This window comes from Marmota flaviventris, chromosome 2 (assembly GCF_047511675.1).
Source record: "Marmota flaviventris isolate mMarFla1 chromosome 2, mMarFla1.hap1, whole genome shotgun sequence".
In the NCBI taxonomy this organism is placed as follows: Eukaryota; Metazoa; Chordata; class Mammalia; order Rodentia; family Sciuridae; genus Marmota; species Marmota flaviventris.
In genome coordinates this window covers 98,933,900-98,954,083 of record NC_092499.1, presented here as the reverse complement: position 1 = coordinate 98,954,083, position 20,184 = coordinate 98,933,900, and the positions used below count along the sequence as shown (strand labels likewise).

General features: G+C 37.0%; 1 protein-coding gene across 6 annotated transcripts in view; it reads left to right on the top strand.

The window, feature by feature from the left end:
* Dmxl2 (Dmx like 2) overlaps positions 1 to 20,184 on the top strand; it is a 168,340-nt gene that overhangs the window by 111,190 nt on the left and 36,966 nt on the right. For 5 of the 6 annotated variants that reach the window (XM_071608261.1, XM_027925960.3, XM_034637280.2 and 2 more), the window contains 6 exons: positions 527 to 2,206; positions 5,092 to 5,202; positions 6,765 to 6,934; positions 18,021 to 18,118; positions 18,589 to 18,754; positions 19,863 to 20,127. In XM_071608261.1, coding sequence (XP_071464362.1) covers positions 527 to 2,206; positions 5,092 to 5,202; positions 6,765 to 6,934; positions 18,021 to 18,118; positions 18,589 to 18,754; positions 19,863 to 20,127 — 2,490 coding nt within the window. The remainder of the gene's footprint in view (positions 1 to 526; positions 2,207 to 5,091; positions 5,203 to 6,764; positions 6,935 to 18,020; positions 18,119 to 18,588; positions 18,755 to 19,862; positions 20,128 to 20,184) is intronic. The other variant, XM_071608262.1, reaches the window with a different exon arrangement.

The window sequence follows — 20,184 nt, the reverse complement described above, 5'->3', positions numbered from 1 at the left end:
AGAGATCTCCATTGATATGTTTAGTCTGAAAAAAAAATTAATGGTAGGCGTAAATCTAGGGGCTGGATTATTTGAGGGCAGGTTTGGCACATTTGATGGACAAATTGCAATGACCACTTATGCTTCTATGATGAAAGTGGTAAAATAGAGAGAGTGAAAGTCCAGTGAGGCATGTTCTGGTGAAAAAAATACATAAATTCTGGCAAATAATACATTTATTGATTAAGGGTTGACTTGTTTTTTTTGTTTTTGAGTTTTATTTTGTTTACTTCATTTAAACCTAATTACCTAAAAACAAATTTTGTGATTATTTTTGCATATTTTTATTTTATCAATTGTTCAAGACTTCTATAGATATCTTGGCCAATGAATGGGCATTTAGTGTAGGACACTAGTTAGGTGGGGGATGGCGGAGTTACTCTGAAGAAGCCCATAGTGGCTTTTAATTTATGACATTTTAGAATTTTATTATTAGCATTTTATTTTGTGGTTCTAGTATTGTAACTGTCTACTTTTTGTTTTTAAGGTCATCTGAGTTCCTCTTCAATTTATCCAGTATGCCTTGCACCTTATTTAGTGGTTACAACTTGTTCTGACAATAAAGTACGCTTCTGGAAATGTTGTATGGAAACAAACCCACCAAATAATACAAACAATGAGAAAGAAACCTATCATTGGAGAAGATGGCCCCTAATGAATGATGAAGGAGAAGATAATAGCAGTACAGTGAGCATTGTGGGAAGACCAGTTGCTGTTAGTTGTTCATACACAGGTCGCCTTGCAGTAGCTTATAAGCAACCTGTCCAGCACAATGGTTTTGTTTCTAAAGAATTTTCCATGCATGTTTGTATATTTGAATGTGAATCTACGGGTGGGTCAGAATGGGTTTTGGAACAAACAATTCATCTTGATGATTTGGTTAAGGTTGGGAGTGTACTTGATTCAAGGGTCAGTGTCGATAGTAATCTGTTTGTGTACAGCAAATCAGATGCACTTTTAAGCAAGGATAGATATCTTATTCCAAATATCAAGCATTTAGTACATTTGGACTGGGTGTCAAAAGAAGATGGCTCCCACATTCTCACGGTGGGGGTTGGCGCTAATATCTTCATGTATGGGAGGCTTTCAGGAATTGTGACTGAGCAAACCAATAGTAAGGATGGAGTAGCTGTCATTACTTTACCACTAGGTGGTAGTATCAAGCAAGGAGTTAGATCAAGATGGGTTCTTCTTAGATCTATAGACTTGGTGTCTTCTGTTGATGGTACACCTTCACTGCCTGTTTCTCTTTCTTGGGTAAGAGATGGGATATTGGTGGTGGGAATGGATTGTGAAATGCATGTATATGCCCAGTGGAAGCATGCTGTCAAATTTGGAGACCCCGAAGCTGATAGTCCTGTTGCAGAAGAGACAGCAGTACAAGATCATTCTGCCTTTAAAGCTAACATGTTGTCAAGAAAAAGTATTGTTGAAGGAACAACTATTGCTGATGATGTTTTTTGCTCACCAACTGTAGTTCAAGATGGTGGCTTATTTGAGGCTGCACATGTACTTTCCCCTACTCTTCCACAGTATCATCCAACTCAGCTATTAGAATTAATGGATTTAGGTAAAGTTCGAAGGGCTAAAGCCATTCTCTCTCATTTAGTAAAATGTATTGCAGGTGAAGTTGCAATAGTTAGAGATCCTGATGCTGGAGAAGGAACTAAGCGGCATCTTTCTCGAACCATTAGTGTAAGTGGCAGTACAGCAAAGGATACAGTCACCATAGGGAAAGACGGTACTCGAGATTATACTGAGATAGATTCTATTCCTCCATTACCACTATATGCATTGCTTGCTGCAGATCAGGATACATCCTACAGAATTTCAGAAGAAAGTACAAAAATGCCACAGAACTTTGAAGATCATACTGATAGTCAACCAGAGGATCAATATTCCGAGCTGTTCCAAATCCAGGATATAACAACAGATGATATTGATTTAGAGCCAGAAAAGAGAGAAAGCAAATCAAAAGTTATAAATCTTTCTCAATATGGACCAGCTTACTTTGGCCAGGAGCATGCTAGGGTACTTTCAAGTCATCTTATGCACTCAAGTCTACCAGGCCTTACCCGTTTGGAGCAGATGTTCCTTGTAGCATTGGCTGATACAGTGGCTACCTCCAGTACTGAACTCGATGAAAACAGAGATAAGAATTACTCAGGTAAATAGTCTTAAGAAAATTTTATAAAGTTATAAAGTTGCATTATCTGTGTATAATGATTCACATATCTAATTATGGTCTTTCTTTCAAACCTTGTAGGGAAAAGGTCTCCCTAATAGACAATTACTACTATATAATATGCTTAGTTGAAAGATAAAAGACAGCTGAGTCAGGCTATCACTGACACATATGCAACTGAATTTGTGATATCTATAGGCATTTTCAAACACGTTCTTACACCGAAAACTTTGTGTAATTTTGAATATAGAATCTTTTGCTTTTTTTTTTTTTTTTAAGATTAATTCCTCTTGTGGGTTTTTTTTTTCCATTGCGTGAGTGATAATAATGGCCCAATTGTTAATTTTGCCATCAAATCATGAGTCTTCTGGGATCTCGTTGACTCAGTTTATCTTCCCATTACTAAACACAAATAACTTTTATAGTTATGTAATTTTCTACAAATGTTGACTTAAGAAAGAAGTTTTTAGACATTTAATATTATTTTGTGTGATTATTCTGTAACTAGAAAATTTGCAGTTATCTTTTGAAACTGGATTTTATTCTCTTCTATGCAGCTAGTTGAAGGTAATTATGTTGACTGAAATGGTGACATTAGCAAAGGAAACAAAAAATTATTGATCTTTCATTCATTCATTCATTCATTCAATATTGTAGAGGAATGAGGAATTACTATGTGCCAGACACTTTGTGTGTTTTATCCCATTTAATTACCATAATAATCTTATAGTAGGTAGGTGGCTACAATTGTATTTAATTTTATAGATAAAGACACTGATCCCTAGGAATTTGACTCACCTAAGATCACATAGACATTAAGTGGGAGAAATGGAGTTCATAGGTAAAGGGTGTTGCTTCCAAGCTGGTACTCTGTTTTTAACTACTTCATGAGATTTCTAGTGAAAAATCACTTCTTCTCAAAGCCAGTTAGAAAATTTCTCTTTATATAGATTTACACCCTTGCATGTGTCCCCAGTATTTCCCTTTAGGAGATTAAAATAACAGGAGACCTTAAAGGATTTTTTCTATGACCTATTTTTTCACTGTGTTAGAAGGAAAAAAAAAAAAAAACCTTTTAAATTGTGAGGTTATGTGCAATTGAGTGAGGTTTTTCCTAGAGTAAACCTTTGTTAATATGTATTAGTTTTCACTCTGGGGTATTAAGAAGGCATGCCATAATCCATGGAAAATAGTTTAAATTTTCTGACACAAACTGTATCATTGGCTAGGAATATAAGCAATAGCTTATCCTGGTCACAGTAGACGATCTGTGAGGTAGATAAGGCAGGAATGAATGTCTCCATTTCACAGGCAAGAAATTGAAAATCAGAGATTAAATGAATTGCACATCTCAGTATAAGGATTCTAAGTAATTGGATTCTTTCATTTATTGAGGTGAGAAGACACAGGTGTTAGTAACTCTGCTTTCTCTCATACCCTATACCCAGTCTATTGGCAAATGGTGTCATTTCTTTCACATCCAGAATCCAGTCATTTCTTATCACCTCTGCAGTCACTGTTGCCCTGCCTAGTTACTGACAGTCTCCTAACTGCTTCATTTATGTGAATTCAATCTGTACTTCACAAAGGACAGTGATTCGTTTGAAGTCAAGATACATTAAATCTCTCCTCTGCCTAATATATACCAGTGGCTTCCCATGTGTCATGTTAGAGTAAAAGTCAAGATCATTTTAGACTTCTGCAAGGTCCCACATGTCTGGGGTCATTTCCATTTCTATGTTTCCCCTTCTTGCTGTCCCACAAACACATAAGCACATTGCTTTCTTGAAGTCTTTGCACTTACTGTTTCCTTTGCATAACTCTGTACAAAGTGCTCTTCCACATGTGTGCATGGTTCATTCTGTTATATCCTCAGAGTTCTGCTGAAATTTCGTTTTTTTGGAAAATTCTTCCTGGACACACTAAATAAAATAGATCCTTTTTATTTCAGCAGTCCTTATATCTCAATCCTGCTTTATTTCTCTTCATAACATCAATTTCCATATATTATTTGTTTGTTTATTGTCTTATCCTACTAAAATGTAAACTCCATGAGAGTATTAACTCTGCCTTTTTCACTATTAAATCCCCAGTACCTAAACTGTGCCTCACATGTAGTAGATGCTAAATTTGTTGAATGAATAAATGGATGAATGAGTATAGGTAATGGGAAGCAGAGATGGAACTTGAACTTTAGTAATTTAAAAAATTTTGTTTTCTTCTGAAAATATTATTTATTCTTTACTCTTTGAATACTTCCTATGTGTTAGTTACTAGTCTAGGTGCTATCAATACCTTTGCATTGCTGTTATTCAGAAGTAGCCATAGTTTTGATTAAATTTGACATACTTGTGTACCTTTTTCAACTTTTGACTAAGTGGAATCAAATTTATATATGTAAATTTGTGGAATCAATTCATCTTAATTTTGTAATACTAAGTAGTCTGGAGAATCAAATTTCAATCTTCAGAAGTATCATATTTCAGTCAAACTAAACAGCCCAGGAAATATTACCTGTTTAATTATGTAACAAATAATTTCACTATAGTTATGTAACTCCTTAAATCTCACCTGACTTCATGTAGGAAGTATTTTTAGGAATTATACCTAACTCATTACAGTTATATTTTATTATATTCCTGAATCATTTTTCATTTAGAAGTTTTAGTATTCACATGTTTTTTATAGAAATATGTTCTTTATAAAGTTATTAAAGTGTTCATAAAGGAGCACAATGAAAGTATCTTATGTATTTTATGTAAATTATTAATACAGAACTTAATGCTTATTTTGTAGCTTTTAAAAAAATCAGTTTGTGACCTTTGAATTCCTTTTTTTCTTAAACATATATTCTACTTAAATTACAGGAAGAGACACCTTAGATGAATGTGGTTTGAGATACTTGTTAGCTATGCGCTTGCACACATGCCTTTTAACATCACTGCCTCCTTTATACCGAGTACAGCTACTTCATCAAGGTATTCTACTTATTGTTTGACCCTTTGTACACTTTTATTTAGTATTGAAGTGGTGAGTGTGTTCATATTTGTATATGATCAGCCAGTGAATCATTATTTGTTCACCTATCACTGGTCTTAGGATCTGTCACTTAAGTACGTACTTAACATTTTCTTATGTATCCTTCAGCTTTATCCTATAACTTTTGTGCAAGTAACTCAGTTTTTGAGACTTTACTCACTAAGATTGTAGTAACTTAGTAAATGTAGTTTTTCAGGGTTCTAATAACCCAAAGTGGCTCTCTATAGAGTGGCTCTGAATTTGTCTGGTGTCTGTTCTTTTAAAATTGTATAGATTTTGCTTTTTATGTTGTTATTGTTTTTATCTTAATATAAGCATCATGTTCCAAGTTGCCAGCAAGTAAAAGTGATGTTTCAGGAAGATCTACCATATTGATCCAGTGGATTTGCATATATCTGGCATGCTACCATACACCCACCCTGATTTGAGACAAAAGAATTCATATCACCTTCTTACTTAGAGATTAAAAAGTATAGAATTTAGAGTGACCTACGTAGGATGTAGGACTCTTTTTTAGTAGACATATACTTAGACTCCTTGTTCAAGGCTCATTTTTATTAGACTATATTTCTTTTGAAACCCAAAGCGCCATAGAGTATGCATTAGTATTATGGGACCTGAAATACCAGGCTTGATGAACTGTTACTGTTACCCATGGCGCTTACCCTTTACCTATAAATGTCCTTTGAAAACATGATTTTAAATATCTACTTAATATTCTGTCATCTGTCTAAATTATATTTCATCTATCCAACTTTTTAAATTTTTGAAACATTTAGATTATGTTGGTTCTAAAATTTGAATTATCATTATAATGAATGACCTTATAACCTTGCATGTAAGTATTTATGCATAATTCTGTTTATTCTTCTGTTAGTTTACTAGCAGTTGAATTCCTGAGTCAGAGGGTGTGAAAATTTTTGCCATAGCTTCAGTATTAGGCAGCTTCAATCAAGGCGTGAAAGGCATCTTTATCCCAGATGTTCACTGGAACTCTTGTGATGTTTAGAGCTTGCTTTAAAATTAGGCTTAGCTTCTTGGCCAGAGGGAATAATGAAGTAGTTTTCAAAATTCAGTGTTGAAGGATACTAAGACTTGTTGCATTAATTTTACAAGAAGTGGCAGTGGCAGTGTGAGACAACAGCCAGGCACCTGGGCCAAATGCTTTCACTTGAATTTCAACTGAACCAAAACTTTCACTGTTGATAATAAGTTTGATGTATGTATGAATAGCTTAGTCTTCAAGTACATTTCATTCCAATGATAACATTTTAGTGCCTGTATTTTTGTATGGGGGGAAAGAAACCCACTTACGTTCAGGAAAAAAGTTAAGAGATTTGGGTTTTCTGTTTCTCATCTTATATTCAGAAACTTACAGTATAAAATCCTGAATGATGACACACTTCCTTTCATTCTTTCATTTATATATAACTTTGGAAAAATTGTTTTTTTTCTTTTTTTATATAGTTCTGAAGGTTATTATTTTAAATTTCCAATTTAGGTGTTTCTACATGCCATTTTGCCTGGGCTTTTCATTCTGAGGCTGAGGAAGAACTGATTAATATGATTCCAGCAATTCAAAGAGGAGACCCTCAGTGGTCTGAGTTAAGAGCAATGGGAATAGGATGGTGGGTGAGGAATATTAACACGCTTCGAAGATGCATTGAAAAGGTAACTTTGCTTCATTGGATTTTGAAGTTTAAAAAGTCTTAAAGGGAAAAATACAGTATCAGTATCTTGCTGAAAAATTGTCATGAAGAATGAATTTGTACATCTGGATAGCTTAAGAATTTTATATATATAGATATTAGTGGTAGTTGGACACAATATCTTTTATTTATTTATTTATTTATTTTTATGTGGTGCTGAGGATTGAACCCAGGTCCTTGCTCATGCTAGGCGAGCGCTTTACCTACTGCTGAGCTACAATCCCAGCCTGAGAATTTTTTAAATAAGATTTTTTGGAGATTTTAAAAACTTGACCTTTGTCTATGTATGTATGAAATGGGAATATTTTCTATTATTAGTTGAGATATATCTTTTTTTTTTTTTTAATTTTTTATTGTGGGTTATTCAAAACATTACAAATTTCTTGACATATCATATTCCACACTTTGATTCAAGTGGGTTATGAACTCCCACCTTCACCCCATACACAGATTGCAGAATCACATCAGTTACACATCCATTGATTTACATATTGCCATACTAGTGTCTGTTGTGCTCCGCTGCCTTTCCCATCCTCCACCCTCCCCCTCCCCACCTCTCCCCTCCCCTCCCCTCCTCTCTCTCTACCCCCTCCACTGTATAACCCTGAGGGTCTCCTTCCATTTCCATGCAATTTCCCTTCTCTCTCCCTTTCCCTCCCACCTCTCATCCCTGTTAAATGTTAATCTTCTTCTCCTGCTCTTCGTCCCTACTCTGATCTTAGTTACTCTCCTTATATCAAAGAAGACATTTGGCATTTGTTTTTTAGGGATTGGCTAGCTTCACTTAGCATAATCTTCTCTAATGCCATCCATTTCCCTGTAAATTCTATGATTTTGTCATTTTTTAATGCAGAGTAATACTCCATTGTGTATAAATGCCACATTTTTTTTATCCATTCGTCTATTGAAGGGCATCTAGGTTGGTTCCACAGTCTTGCTATTGTGAACTGTGCTGCTATGAACATCGATGTAGTAGTGTCCCTGTAGCATGCTCTTTTTAGGTCTTTAGGGAATAGACCAAGAAGGGGAATAGCTGGGTCAAATGGTGGCTCCATTCCCAGCTTTCCAAGAAATCTCCATACTGCTTTCCAAATTGGCTGCACCAATCTGCAGTCCCACCAGCAATGTACAGGTGTACCCTTTTCCCCACATCCTCGCCAGCACTTGTTGTTGTTTGACTTCATAATGGCTGCCAATCTTACTGGAGTGAGATGGTATCTTAGGGTGGTTTTGATTTGCATTTCTCTGACAGCTAGAGATGTTGAGCATTTTTTCATGTACTTGTTGATTGACTGTATGTCCTCCTCTGAGAAGTGTCTGTTCAGGTCCTTGGTCCATTTGTTGATTGGGTTGTTTGTTCTCTTATTGTCTAATTTTTTGAGTTCTTTGTATACTCTGGATATTAGGGCTCTATCTGAAGTGTGAGGAGTAAAGATTTGTTCCCAAGGTGTAGGCTCCCTATTTACCTCTCTTATTGTTTCTTTTGCTGAGAAAAAACTTTTTAGTTTGAGTAAGTCCCATTTGTTGATTCTAGTTATTAACTTTTGTGCTATGGGTGTCCTATTGAGGAATTTGGAGCCCGACCCCACCGACTGTAGATCGTAGCCAACTTTTTCTTCTATCAGACGGCGCGTCTCTGATTTGATATCAAGCTCCTTGATCCATTTTGAATTCACTTTTGTGCATGGCGAGAGAAAGGGATTCAGTTTCATTTTGTTGCATATGGATTTCCAGTTTTCCCAGCACCATTTGTTGAAGATGCTATCCTTCCTCCATTGCATGCTTTTAGCCCCTTTATCAAATATAAGATAGTTGTAGTTTTGTGGATTGGTTTCTGTGTCCTCTATTCTGTACCATTGGTCCACCCGCCTGTTTTGGTACCAGTACCATGCTGTTTTTGTTACTATTGCTCTGTAGTATAGTTTGAAGTCTGGTATCGCTATACCGCCTGATTCACACTTCCTGCTTAGCATTGTTTTTGCTATTCTGGGTCTTTTATTTTTCCATATGAATTTCATGATTGCTTTCTCTATTTCTACAAGAAATGCCGTTGGGATTTTGATTGGCATTGCATTAAACCTATAGAGAACTTTTGGTAATATCGCCATTTTGATGATGTTAGTTCTGCCTATCCATGAACAGGGTATATTTTTCCATCTTCTAAGATCTTCTTCTATTTCTCTCTTTAGGGTTCTGTAGTTTTCATTGTATAAGTCTTTCACCTCTTTTGTTAGGTTGATTCCCAAGTATTTTATTTTTTTTTAAGATATTTTGAATGGAGTGGTTGTCCTCATTTCCATTTCAGAGGATTTGTCGCTGATATACAGGAATGCCTTTGATTTATGCGTGTTGATTTAATATCCTGCCACTTTGCTGAATTCATTTATTAGCTCTAATAGTTTCTTTGTAGAGCCTTTTGGGTCTGCTAGGTATAGAATCATATCATCTGCAAATAGTGATAATTTAAGTTCTTCTTTTCCTATTTTTATGCCTTTAATTTCTTTCATCTGTCTAATTGCTCTGGCCAGTGTTTCGAGAACTATGTTGAACAGAAGTGGAGAGAGAGGGCATCCCTGTCTTGTTCCAGATTTTAGAGGGAATGCCTTCAGTTTTTCTCCATTCAGAATGATGCTAGCCTGAGGCTTAGCATAGATTGCTTTTACAATATTGAGGTATGTTCCTGTTATCCCTAGTTTTTCTAGAGTTTTGAACATAAAGGGATGCTGTACTTTGTCGAATGCTTTTTCCGCATCTATCGAGATGATCATATGGTTCTTATTTTTAAGTCTATTGATGTGGTGAATAACATTTATTGATTTCCGTATATTGAACCAGCCTTGCATCCCAGGGATGAATCCTACTTGATCATGGTGTACAATTTTTTTGATATGTTTTTGTATCCGATTCGCCAGAATTTTATTGAGGATTTTTGCATCTAGGTTCATTAGAGATATTGGTCTGTAGTTTTCTCTCTTTGAAGTGTCTTTGTCTGGTTTAGGTATCAGGGTGATGTTGGCCTCATAGAATGAATTTGGAAGTTCTCCCTCCTTTTCTATTTCCTGAAGTAGCTTGAAAAGTATTGGTATTAGTTCTTCTTTAAAGGTTTTGTAAAATTCTGCTGTATACCCATCCGGTCCTGGGCTTTTCTTAGTTGGTAGTCTTTTTATGGTTTCTTCTATTTCCTCAATTGATATTGGTCTGTTTAGGTTTTCTATATCCTCCTGACTCAATCTGGGCAGATCATATGACTTAAGAAATTTATCTATGCCTTCACTATCTTCTAATTTATTGGAGTATAAGGATTCAAAATAGTTTTTGATTATCTTCTGTATTTCTGAAGTGTCTGTTGTGATATTGCCTTTTTCATCCCGTATGCTAGTAATTTGAGTTCTCTCTCTTCTTCTCTTCGCTAGCATCGCTAAGGGTCTGTCGATTTTGTTTATTTTTTCAAAGAACCAACTTTTAGTTTCCTCAATTTTTTCAATTGTTTCGATTTCATTAATTTCAGCTCTGATTTTAATTATTTCTTGCCTTCTACTTCTTTTGCTGTTGTTTTGCTCTTCTTTTTCAAGGATTTTGAGATGAAGTATGAGATCATTTATTTGTTGGTTTTTTCTTTTTTTAAGGAATGAACTCCAAGCAATGAATTTTCCTCTTAGAACTGCTTTCAATGTGTCCCATAGATTCCGATATGTTGTGTCTGTGTATTCATTAATCTCTAAGAATTTTTTAATTTCCTCCTTGATGTCTTCTATAACCCATTGATCATTCAGTAACCTATTGTTCATTCTCCAAGTGATGTATGCTTTTTCCTTCCTCCTTTTATCGTTGATTTTCAGTTTCATTCCATTATGATCAGATAAGATGCATGGTATTATCTCTACTCCTTTATATTGTCTAAGAGTTGCCCTGTGACATAATATATGATCTATTTTTGAGAAGGATCCATGTGCTGCTGAGAAAAAAGTGTAACTGCTTGATGTTGGGTGGTATACTCTATATATGTCAATTAGGTCTAGGTTATTAATAGTGTTATTGAGTTCTATAGTTTCCTTATTCAACTTTTGTTTGGAAGATCTGTCCAGTGGCGAGAGAGGTGTGTTGAAGTCTCCCATGATTATGGTATGGTGGTCTATTAGACTCTTGAACTTGAGAAGAGTTTGTTTGACGAACATAGCTGCACCATTGTTTGGGGCATAAATATTTATGATTGTTATGTCTTGTTGGTGTATGGTTCCCTTAAGCAGTATGTAGTGTCCCTCTTTATCCCTTTTGATTAACTTTGGCTTGAAATCTATTTTATTTGATATGAGTATGGACACTCCTGCTTGTTTCTGAAGTCCATATGAGTGATATGATTTTTCCCAACCTTTCACCTTCAGCCTATGTATGTCTTTTCCTATCAAATGCGTCTCCTGTAGGCAGCATATTGTTGGGTCTTGTTTTGTGATCCATTCTACTAGCCTGTGTCTCTTAATTGGTGAGTTTAAGCCATTAACATTTAGTGTTATTATTGAGATATGGGTTGTTCTTCCAGCCATATTTGTTTATTTCTGTTACTAAACATGGTTTGTTTTCCTCTTTGATTATTTTTCCCCCCTTTACTGTCCTACCTCCCACTGTTGGTTTTCATTGTTATTTTCCTTTTCCTCTTCCTGTAATGCTTTGGCGAGGATGTTTTGAAGAGATGGTTTTCTAGCTGCGAATTCTTTAAACTTTTGTTTATCGTGGAAGGTTTTAATTTCATCTTCCATCCTGAAGCTTAATTTCGCTGGATACACAATTCTTGGTTGGAATCCATTTTCTTTCAGTGTTTGAAATATGTTATTCCAGGATCTTCTAGCTTTCAGAGTCTGTTGAAAGATCAGCTGTTATCCTGATTGGCTTACCCCTAAATGTAATCTGCTTGCTTTTTCTTGTAGCTTTTAAAATTCTCTCCTTATTCTGTATGTTAGGCATCTTCATTATAATGTGTCTAGGTGTGGATCTCTTATGATTTTGCACATTCGGCGTCCTGTAGGCTTCTAGGATTTGGGATTCTGTCTCATTCTTCAAGTCTGGGAAGTTTTCTCGTATTATTTCATTGAATAGACTGCTCATTCCTTTGGTTTGGAGCTCTGTACCTTCCTGTATCCCAATGACTCTTAAGTTTGGTCTCTTAATGTTATCCCATATTTCTTGGATGTTCTGCTCATGGTTTCTTAACAGTCTTGCTGAGCTGTCTATGTTCTTTTCACGTTGAAATACTTTGTCTTCATTGTCTGATGTTCTATCTTCTAAGTGTTCTACTCTGCTGGTAGTATTCTCCATTGAGTTTTTAAGTTGGTTTATTGCTTCCTGCATTTCTAGGATTTCTGTTTGTTTGTTTTTTATAACCTCTATCTCCCTGTAGAGTTGATCCTTTGCTTCCTGGATTTGTTTATGTAATTCATTGTCGAAGTGATCTTTCATTGTCTGATTTTGCTGTTTAATGTCTTCCTTGATACTCCAGATCATCTGAAGCATGTATATCCTGAATTCTTTATCTGACATTCCATCTGCTGCAGCTGTTACCTCTTCTAAAGTTGCGTTGACCTGCATTGCTTGTGGTCCTTTCTTTCCTTGTCTTTTCATACTGCTTGCGTGTCTTTCCTGCAGGCTCGGGCGGCGGCTCTGCTCTCTCCTTATTCCAATTGGGGTGTCGTGGCTACCACGCCGGCCGGTCACTGGGCCTGTTCTGGGCGCTGGCGGCAGCTCTGTTCTGCCCCTACTCCAATTGGGGTGACGAGTGTACCACGCCGGCAGGCCACCGGGCCTGATCCGCCGGTCGGTTGCAGGTTTGCATATCCTGCAGGCGCGGGCGGCGGCTCTACTCTGCCCTTACTCCAAATGGGGTGACGTGTCTGTCGTACCGGCAGGCCCCTGGGCCTGTCCCGCTGGTTGGTCGCAGATCTGCCCACCTTTCGGGCACGGGTGGAGGCTCTGCTATGCCCCTACTCCAATTGGGGTGTCGTGACTACCCTGCCTGCAGGACGCTGGGCCTGTTCCTGGCACGGGCGGCGACTCTGCTCTGCCCCTACTCCAATTAGGGTGGTGTGTGTACCACGCCGGCAGGCTCCTGGGCCTGATCCGCCGGTCTGTTGCAGGTCTACCTACCTTGGAGGCGCGGGCGGCGGATCTGCCCTGCCCCTCCTACCACGCCTGCGGACCCCTGGGCCTGATCTGCAGGTTGGTCACAGGTCTGCTCACCCTGCGGGCACGGGTGGCAGTTCCGCTCTGCCCCCACTCCAATTGGGGTCACGTGACCACCACACCGGCAGGGCCTGATCCGGGCGTGGGAGAAGGATCTGCTCTGCCCCTACTCCACTTGGGGTGACGTGTGTACCACACTGGCAGGCCACTGGGCCTGACCCGCCAGGCTGTCACAGGTCTGTTTACCTTGCAAGCGCGAACGGCGGCTCTGCCCTGCCCCTCCTACCACGCCCGTGTACCACTGGGTCGCGGGTCTGCCCACCTTGCGGGTGCGGGTGGCGGCTCCGCTCCGCCCCCTCTCCAATTGGGGTCACGCGGTCAGCACGCTGGCGAGCCGCTGGGCCTGCTCCGGGCGCTGCCGGCGGCCCAGCTCCTCCCCTCTGGCTCGACGACAAATTGAGGAGACTCGGGTGTCTGTGCCTCACCCCCCCTACCAGGAGACCAACTGTTTATGTCGCCGCTGGTATTGATGAAGTTCTCTCCTCCTCCGCTTTCTGATGACATCAGATCTCTGCCATGTTGGTATCCTATGCGAATGGCAGCATTTCGTTCCCCTTGCCGGGCAACCAAAGCAACGGGTGAGTCCTGACCGGCCCTCAGCAGGACCCGGACCGAGAAGCAGTTTCCGCGGGCTCCTAGCCCCGGGCCAGGGAAGTTCCGGGAGCCGGAACTCGGCCGCTCCGTGCTCGGTGTAAGCTCCTATAAGTGTAGGCTCCAAGAAGCAGTCCCTGCGGGCTCCGTTCCGGGAGCCGGAATTCGGCTGCTTAGTGCTTGGTGTATGCTCTGATAGGAGCAGGGTCCAAGAAGCAGCCTCCGCAGGCTCCGCAGCCCTGGGCCAGGGCGGTTCCGGGACGGTTCCGGGAGCTGGAACTCGGCCGCCCCGCGCTCGGTGTTCGCTCCGATAAGATCAGGTTCTAAGAAGCACCCAGGCACTGAACCCTAGCAATCTGTCTGCAAGCCGCAGGCGAATTGCAGCCTGAAATTACCTGTTCTATGGCTGAATGAGCTGCGGTCAGTCGAAAACAGGGATGGTGACGTCAGCTTTCCAACATGGTGGCTGCTGGCCTCCTCTGTGGTCTGACCGGTGTGGAGAACCGAGATGGACCGCTTCCTTCCCCCGTCTCGAACCCAGAATTCAGCCCTGAGTACGGTGCTTGCACGGCTGGCAGAAACTGCAGCGCTGTATCCCTGTGTTGCTATCTCCTTGTTTCCCAGCACGCGCTGCAGACTCTAGCCGCGGGGCGATTTGCTGAATAAGCAGTGTTACCCTCCGTGCGACAAACCTCTCGCGTTTGAGTCCCCGTAGCCGATCCTCGTGCGATGGAAATCCTTCCTCCAGGTTCCGGAGCACCCCACTATTGCTGGAAATTCCTAACAAGATATCCTTTAGCCGTCCTGACTTGTCATACTCCCACACAGTGAAGCAGCACACGGGGGCAATGCACTCCCCTCGCCGCCATCTTCCAGCATGTATTTTCTTAGATGAATCATATTTTTCATTTCCAAGGCAGCATCATCATACCTATGCCGCACAATCTCCCATAACATGATGAGTAATAAGCTCAACTTGTTTAACTAGGTGCATTGCTGCATCCTTGTCCAAGGGCACTGGAACCTTTCCAATTTTAAAGGCTGGGGCGCTGAGTAAGGATCTTAGGTCTTCAAACTTCACAGTCACTAAAACTTTTCAGTCCTTCTGAATTCCTGGTCTGCACCATCCTTGCTGGGATCTTACATCACCTGGCCAAGGGTAGAGCGGAAGCGAGATATATCTTATTTAAAAAAATTTTTTTTTTTAGTTACTGATGGACCTTTATTTTATTCATTTATTTGTATGTGGTGCTGAGAATCGAACCCAGTGACTCACACATGGTAGGCAAGTGCTCTACCACTTAGCCACAACCCCAGCCCTAAAAGGTATATCCTATTTTAAGAAAATATAAAAATTTAAATTTAGGAAGTATACTTAAGTTTTTGTCTTTTATTTCCATTGCATTAAAAAAAGTCTAGTTCAGTAAGTAGTAAACTTGCTTTACACACTTAAAATACCATTCAAAAACCAATTTTTATTTATTTGCACTTGAAGAACATATCTGTGCCAGCCAGTGAAACATGATATTTTTTAAGACAGTTTTTTTCTTAAAATCAATTGATGGGTAGATTCCTTCTAGAAAAAAAGAAGTTTCATTTTTTTTTGTTAATGGAAACTGAAAGTTCTTTCAGTGTTACATTAATTTAACTAAGCACCGGTTATGTATCAGGCTTGGTGCTGGTTTCTTTTCATTAATCATTTCATAAAATCTTTTCTTTAGCCCCATGTTATCATGTCCATTTTATAACTGATGGAATTAAGAATCAGAGTTTGGGTAACCTGCCCAAATTCCCAGTTAAGTGTTAGTTTTAGTATGTTCCTTTTCTATTTAAGCAGAGTTGAGAAAGTAAAATTATCATTCATATTTTACTTTAGGAGTCCATTGAAATTCCCTAGAGTTCAATCATTGGTACTATATTTTTGAAGTATGAATTTTTTTCTCCCAAGAATGTAGAACTCTTCATTATTTTATTCCTCTACAATAGGAATTGTCAAATTCTAATGTGAGAAACTTATTTAAAACATCCCACTCTGAAATATTTTAATTTGGTAGGTTGGTGGTAGGGCTGTGGCCTCTTCATATTGATTACATCTTATGATTCTGGTATACATGGTTATCACATCACAGTTTAGAATATGAGTATTAAAGAATCATTTTCCTACTATGTATAAGGCAGCCAACAAAAATATCAGTATTCCAGTTCTGAAAATAGGCACAATAGGAATTTGCTCCCACATCAAAAAATAGTTTCTGCTGTAAAGGAAAAGCTGATTATTTTAGCATGTAAATAATTCAGTATCTATATTAAGTATTTTGTAGCCCAAAGCAGTGGAAAAAGAAAACATCATTTTACCTGAAATGTTTCAGATTTATTTTATAGAGATCTCTTTACTTTGTAAGCACTGTGGTTTTGTCATTATAATTGAGTATTTTCTGATATGTATCATTTATTTATTATACAAGTAACTTATTTATTGAAAATAAATAAAAGGACTATGTAAAATTTTTGTCCTGAAATATTTTTTATAAATCTTTAGCTGAATATCAGTAATAATTTCTTAAAAGATGACAGAACATATGGAAGCACTAAGTTAAATGACGAGAGAAGAGAAAAATACTAAAGGGAAAAGAAATTAAAGAATATTGACAGTAAAACATTTTGTGTTGCAATTTTAGGTGTTTTTTCCAATTTCTTCCATAATTCAGTAGCTTCTTGCTTTACCATTGGTCGATGAGTTCTAATAAAATATTCACTGGTTTTTGTTAAGCCTCTTAATTTTAGTGATTTTTGCAGAGGCTATCTCAGCATCTTTGAGGACTACAATATAGTCTGTATGCTATTGTGTTCAAAACAATACAATTACATGTAATAATGATATTGTCTTAATTTTTAAACTGACAGAATTGATTAATGCTATATAAATTCAGCAACTTTGGTCATATGAGTCAAAGGATATTACAAATTATAGTACATGGAGAATTATATACTCACTGAAACTTTTTAAAAAATGTAATTATTAAAAACCAAAATTTGTAAGCCAGGGGCTGTATGTTTAGCTTATTGGCAAAATGCCATATGTGAGGCTCTAGGCTCAATGCCTAGCCCAAAAATAAATAAATAAAATAAACAGAAATTTGTAGGCCCTTCAAAATAAAGGACCTAGAACCATCTTCGTTTTAATTATTTCTTAGAAAGAATGGTATACATTCAGTCCTTTAGAATTGTCAAAATTTGAAAAGTGTCAGAAAAATGTTTCTAAAAAGTATGATAAAAAATACTAGAACTTTTTTTCCAATAATTATTTTTTAGTTGTAGTTGGACACAATACCTTTATTTTGTTTATTCATTTTTATGTGGTGCTGAGAATCCAACCCAGGGCCTCACACATGCTAGGCGAGCTTGCTACTGCTGAGCCACAACCCCAACCCCTAGAATTTTTTTTTTGTCTGCACTTTTTAAAATATGTATAACATGTGTCTATAATTATTATTACAGGTATCTTTATCTATACTAGTTGAGAGAACCTTAAATTGTGAAATCATATTTACCATAGACATCAATATTTTTTAAGTTTTACAAAACATTAAGAAATGGAGTATGTTGAATTTTTAAGAATTGGTCACATCTATTAAATAAATAGTCTGTTTTTATTGTTTCCTATGTTAGTTTTTAAAAATATTTTTTAATTAAACATGAACACAATATTTTGTTTATTAATTTTATGTGATGCTGAGGATTGAACCCAGTGCCTCACATGTGCAAGGCAAATGCTCTACTACTGAGCCACAACCCCAGCCCCCTATGTTAGTTTTATTACTACCTGGGTTCTGATACCTTTCTACTCCTTACTGTGTGACTATAGACCATTCACAACTTCTTGGTGTCTTAATCACCTCACCAGTAAAATGAGTATGGTAATTGTACCTCATGGGTTGTAGTGATTCAGTAAGATCAGTGAAAAGTGCTTGATTGTACTGGTGCCAGTTATATGGTAAGTAGTCAATTAATGCTAGATGTTATTCTTATTTATATTCTAATCTCTGGTATGCAAATTGTCTTTAGGAGCATGTGTCATAAGTCTTTTGAGATTGTGAAATAGAGCCAAGTTTTCCCATTTTTATTGTTCTGTCATCCATTGAAGTAGCAGGAAAGCATTGATTATTGACTACTTGGTTGTAATTGTTTTGTCAGATAGTTAAAATAATATTTTATTTACTATTTAGGTTGCCAAAGCTGCTTTTCAAAGGAATAATGATGCCTTAGATGCTGCATTATTCTATCTTGCAATGAAGAAAAAAGCAGTAGTGTGGGGTCTGTTTAGGTAAGTTGCCTCAACACTTAATATGATTTAGTGGAATGAAGAGTGTGCTTCATATCAGAAACTTAGTGCTTTTGAAGATAGATACATTATCTTGGTTAAATCAACTTCTTTATGCCTTTGTTCCTTTTATCTTCAACAAATGGTCAACATATATTTTCAACTTAACCTAAAGGGTGGGATGTTGTTCTAAATAAAGTTGATACAAGCACATTGGAAAGTAAAAAATACTCTTGCGTCCTGTTTGTGTACATAAGGTACTATTAGCTTTCCTTATTAGAAGAGAAGAAATGCTTGAAAACCTATAAAAATATATACAGTTACATACTTATAACTAAAGTTATTTTTTAGATGGATGTTTCCGTTTTTTATTTTCTATTTTTGCATTGCAAAGGATTTCTATTTTTAATTCTATAAAGAATTAAGATATTTTAAATTGGTTTAAACACTGATGTTTGTGCTCTGATTCCCAGGTCACAACATGATGAAAAAATGACATCATTTTTCAGTCACAACTTTAATGAAGATAGATGGCGTAAAGCTGCTTTGAAAAATGCTTTTTCTTTACTTGGAAAACAACGTTTTGAACAATCTGCTGCTTTTTTCTTGTTAGCGGGTTCACTGAAAGATGCCATAGAGGTATAAATAAGAAAAAATGCTTTGAAATACTTGTAAAAGATTGAAAACCTGAAAAGGTCTTTGAGGAGATTGCAATTTTTTGGTGATATTTTTGTAAGAACAGAATATAACTATAGAAATTGTTGAACTTAAAATAGTAGCACTGTGATAAGTGAAATTATAAATAAGTTCAAAGGAGAAACAGTTTTATATACGGCATATTATATTTCAAGATAATATATAAAATGGCAAAAAATGGTTTATGAATGCATTTTTTGTGATCATCTTATGATTATGAACAATTAAAGTACATAGGTCACAATCTCCTCATAACCCACTTGAATCGAATGTATGAAATATGATATGTCAAGAGTTTTGTAATGTTTTGAATAACCAATAAAAAAAAGTATTAAAAAAAAAACAATCTCCTTATCTTGTGCAGAAAAGTAGAAATTTCAATTTTTTTTCCTAAATGAAATTCATAGATAAGAAACTAAAATAGTGATTTGTACAGTTCTGTGATATAATTGTCTTAGATATTGGAAAAATGAATGTGAGAAAATTCTCTGTAAATTTTCTCATTTTAAATATGTAATGCTGGCTAGTGATTATGAGAGTAATGTTAATTTTCCTGTTACTTATAATTTCTTCCTTATAGTTACTGATTATCATTCTGAGCAATTAAAACAGGTGATTGAAAAATAGAATAGGAAATATTACATGATAGAAGAAATAGGAACTATCTAACAAAGTAAAATTGCTATAAATTTAAATTTAGTCATTCTTCGTGATTATCTCAGGCATGATTTTTTAAAATTATAAATGCTATGATTTTGAAATGGGAAATTTAACTCAAGTGAATTAGATTTTATTTATTTATTTATTTGTTTATTGGTGCTGTGTTATGGGACCAAACCCTAGGCAATTTCTAAGTTCTAGTTCCTTATTATTCTTATTCTTCCTTAGTCTGCTGTGAAATAATCATTTAACTGCCTTTCATTGTCTCAACCTCTGGACCGCCTCCTTCTACCATGATAGCAGATGATTTTAGGGTATTAGTGAGATAGTCCATATCACTAAATAATTATCACTAAATAAAATAAATATTTCTTAAAATTTAAATTTTCAGGTATGTCTTGAAAAAATGGAAGATATTCAGCTAGCTATGGTTATTGCCCGCTTATACGAATCTGAATTTGAGACTTCATCCACTTACATATCCATCTTGAATCAAAAGATTTTGGGTTGCCAAACTGATGGGTCAGGATTCAATTGCAAAAGATTGCATCCTGATCCTTTCCTGCGTAGTCTTGCCTATTGGGTGATGAAAGATTACACCCGTGCCTTGGATACATTACTGGAACAAACACCAAAAGAAGAAGATGAGCATCAAGGTAAGACTTTTATACATTTCTTTCTTTTTTCTTTTTTCCTAAAGGAAAACGCTTCAG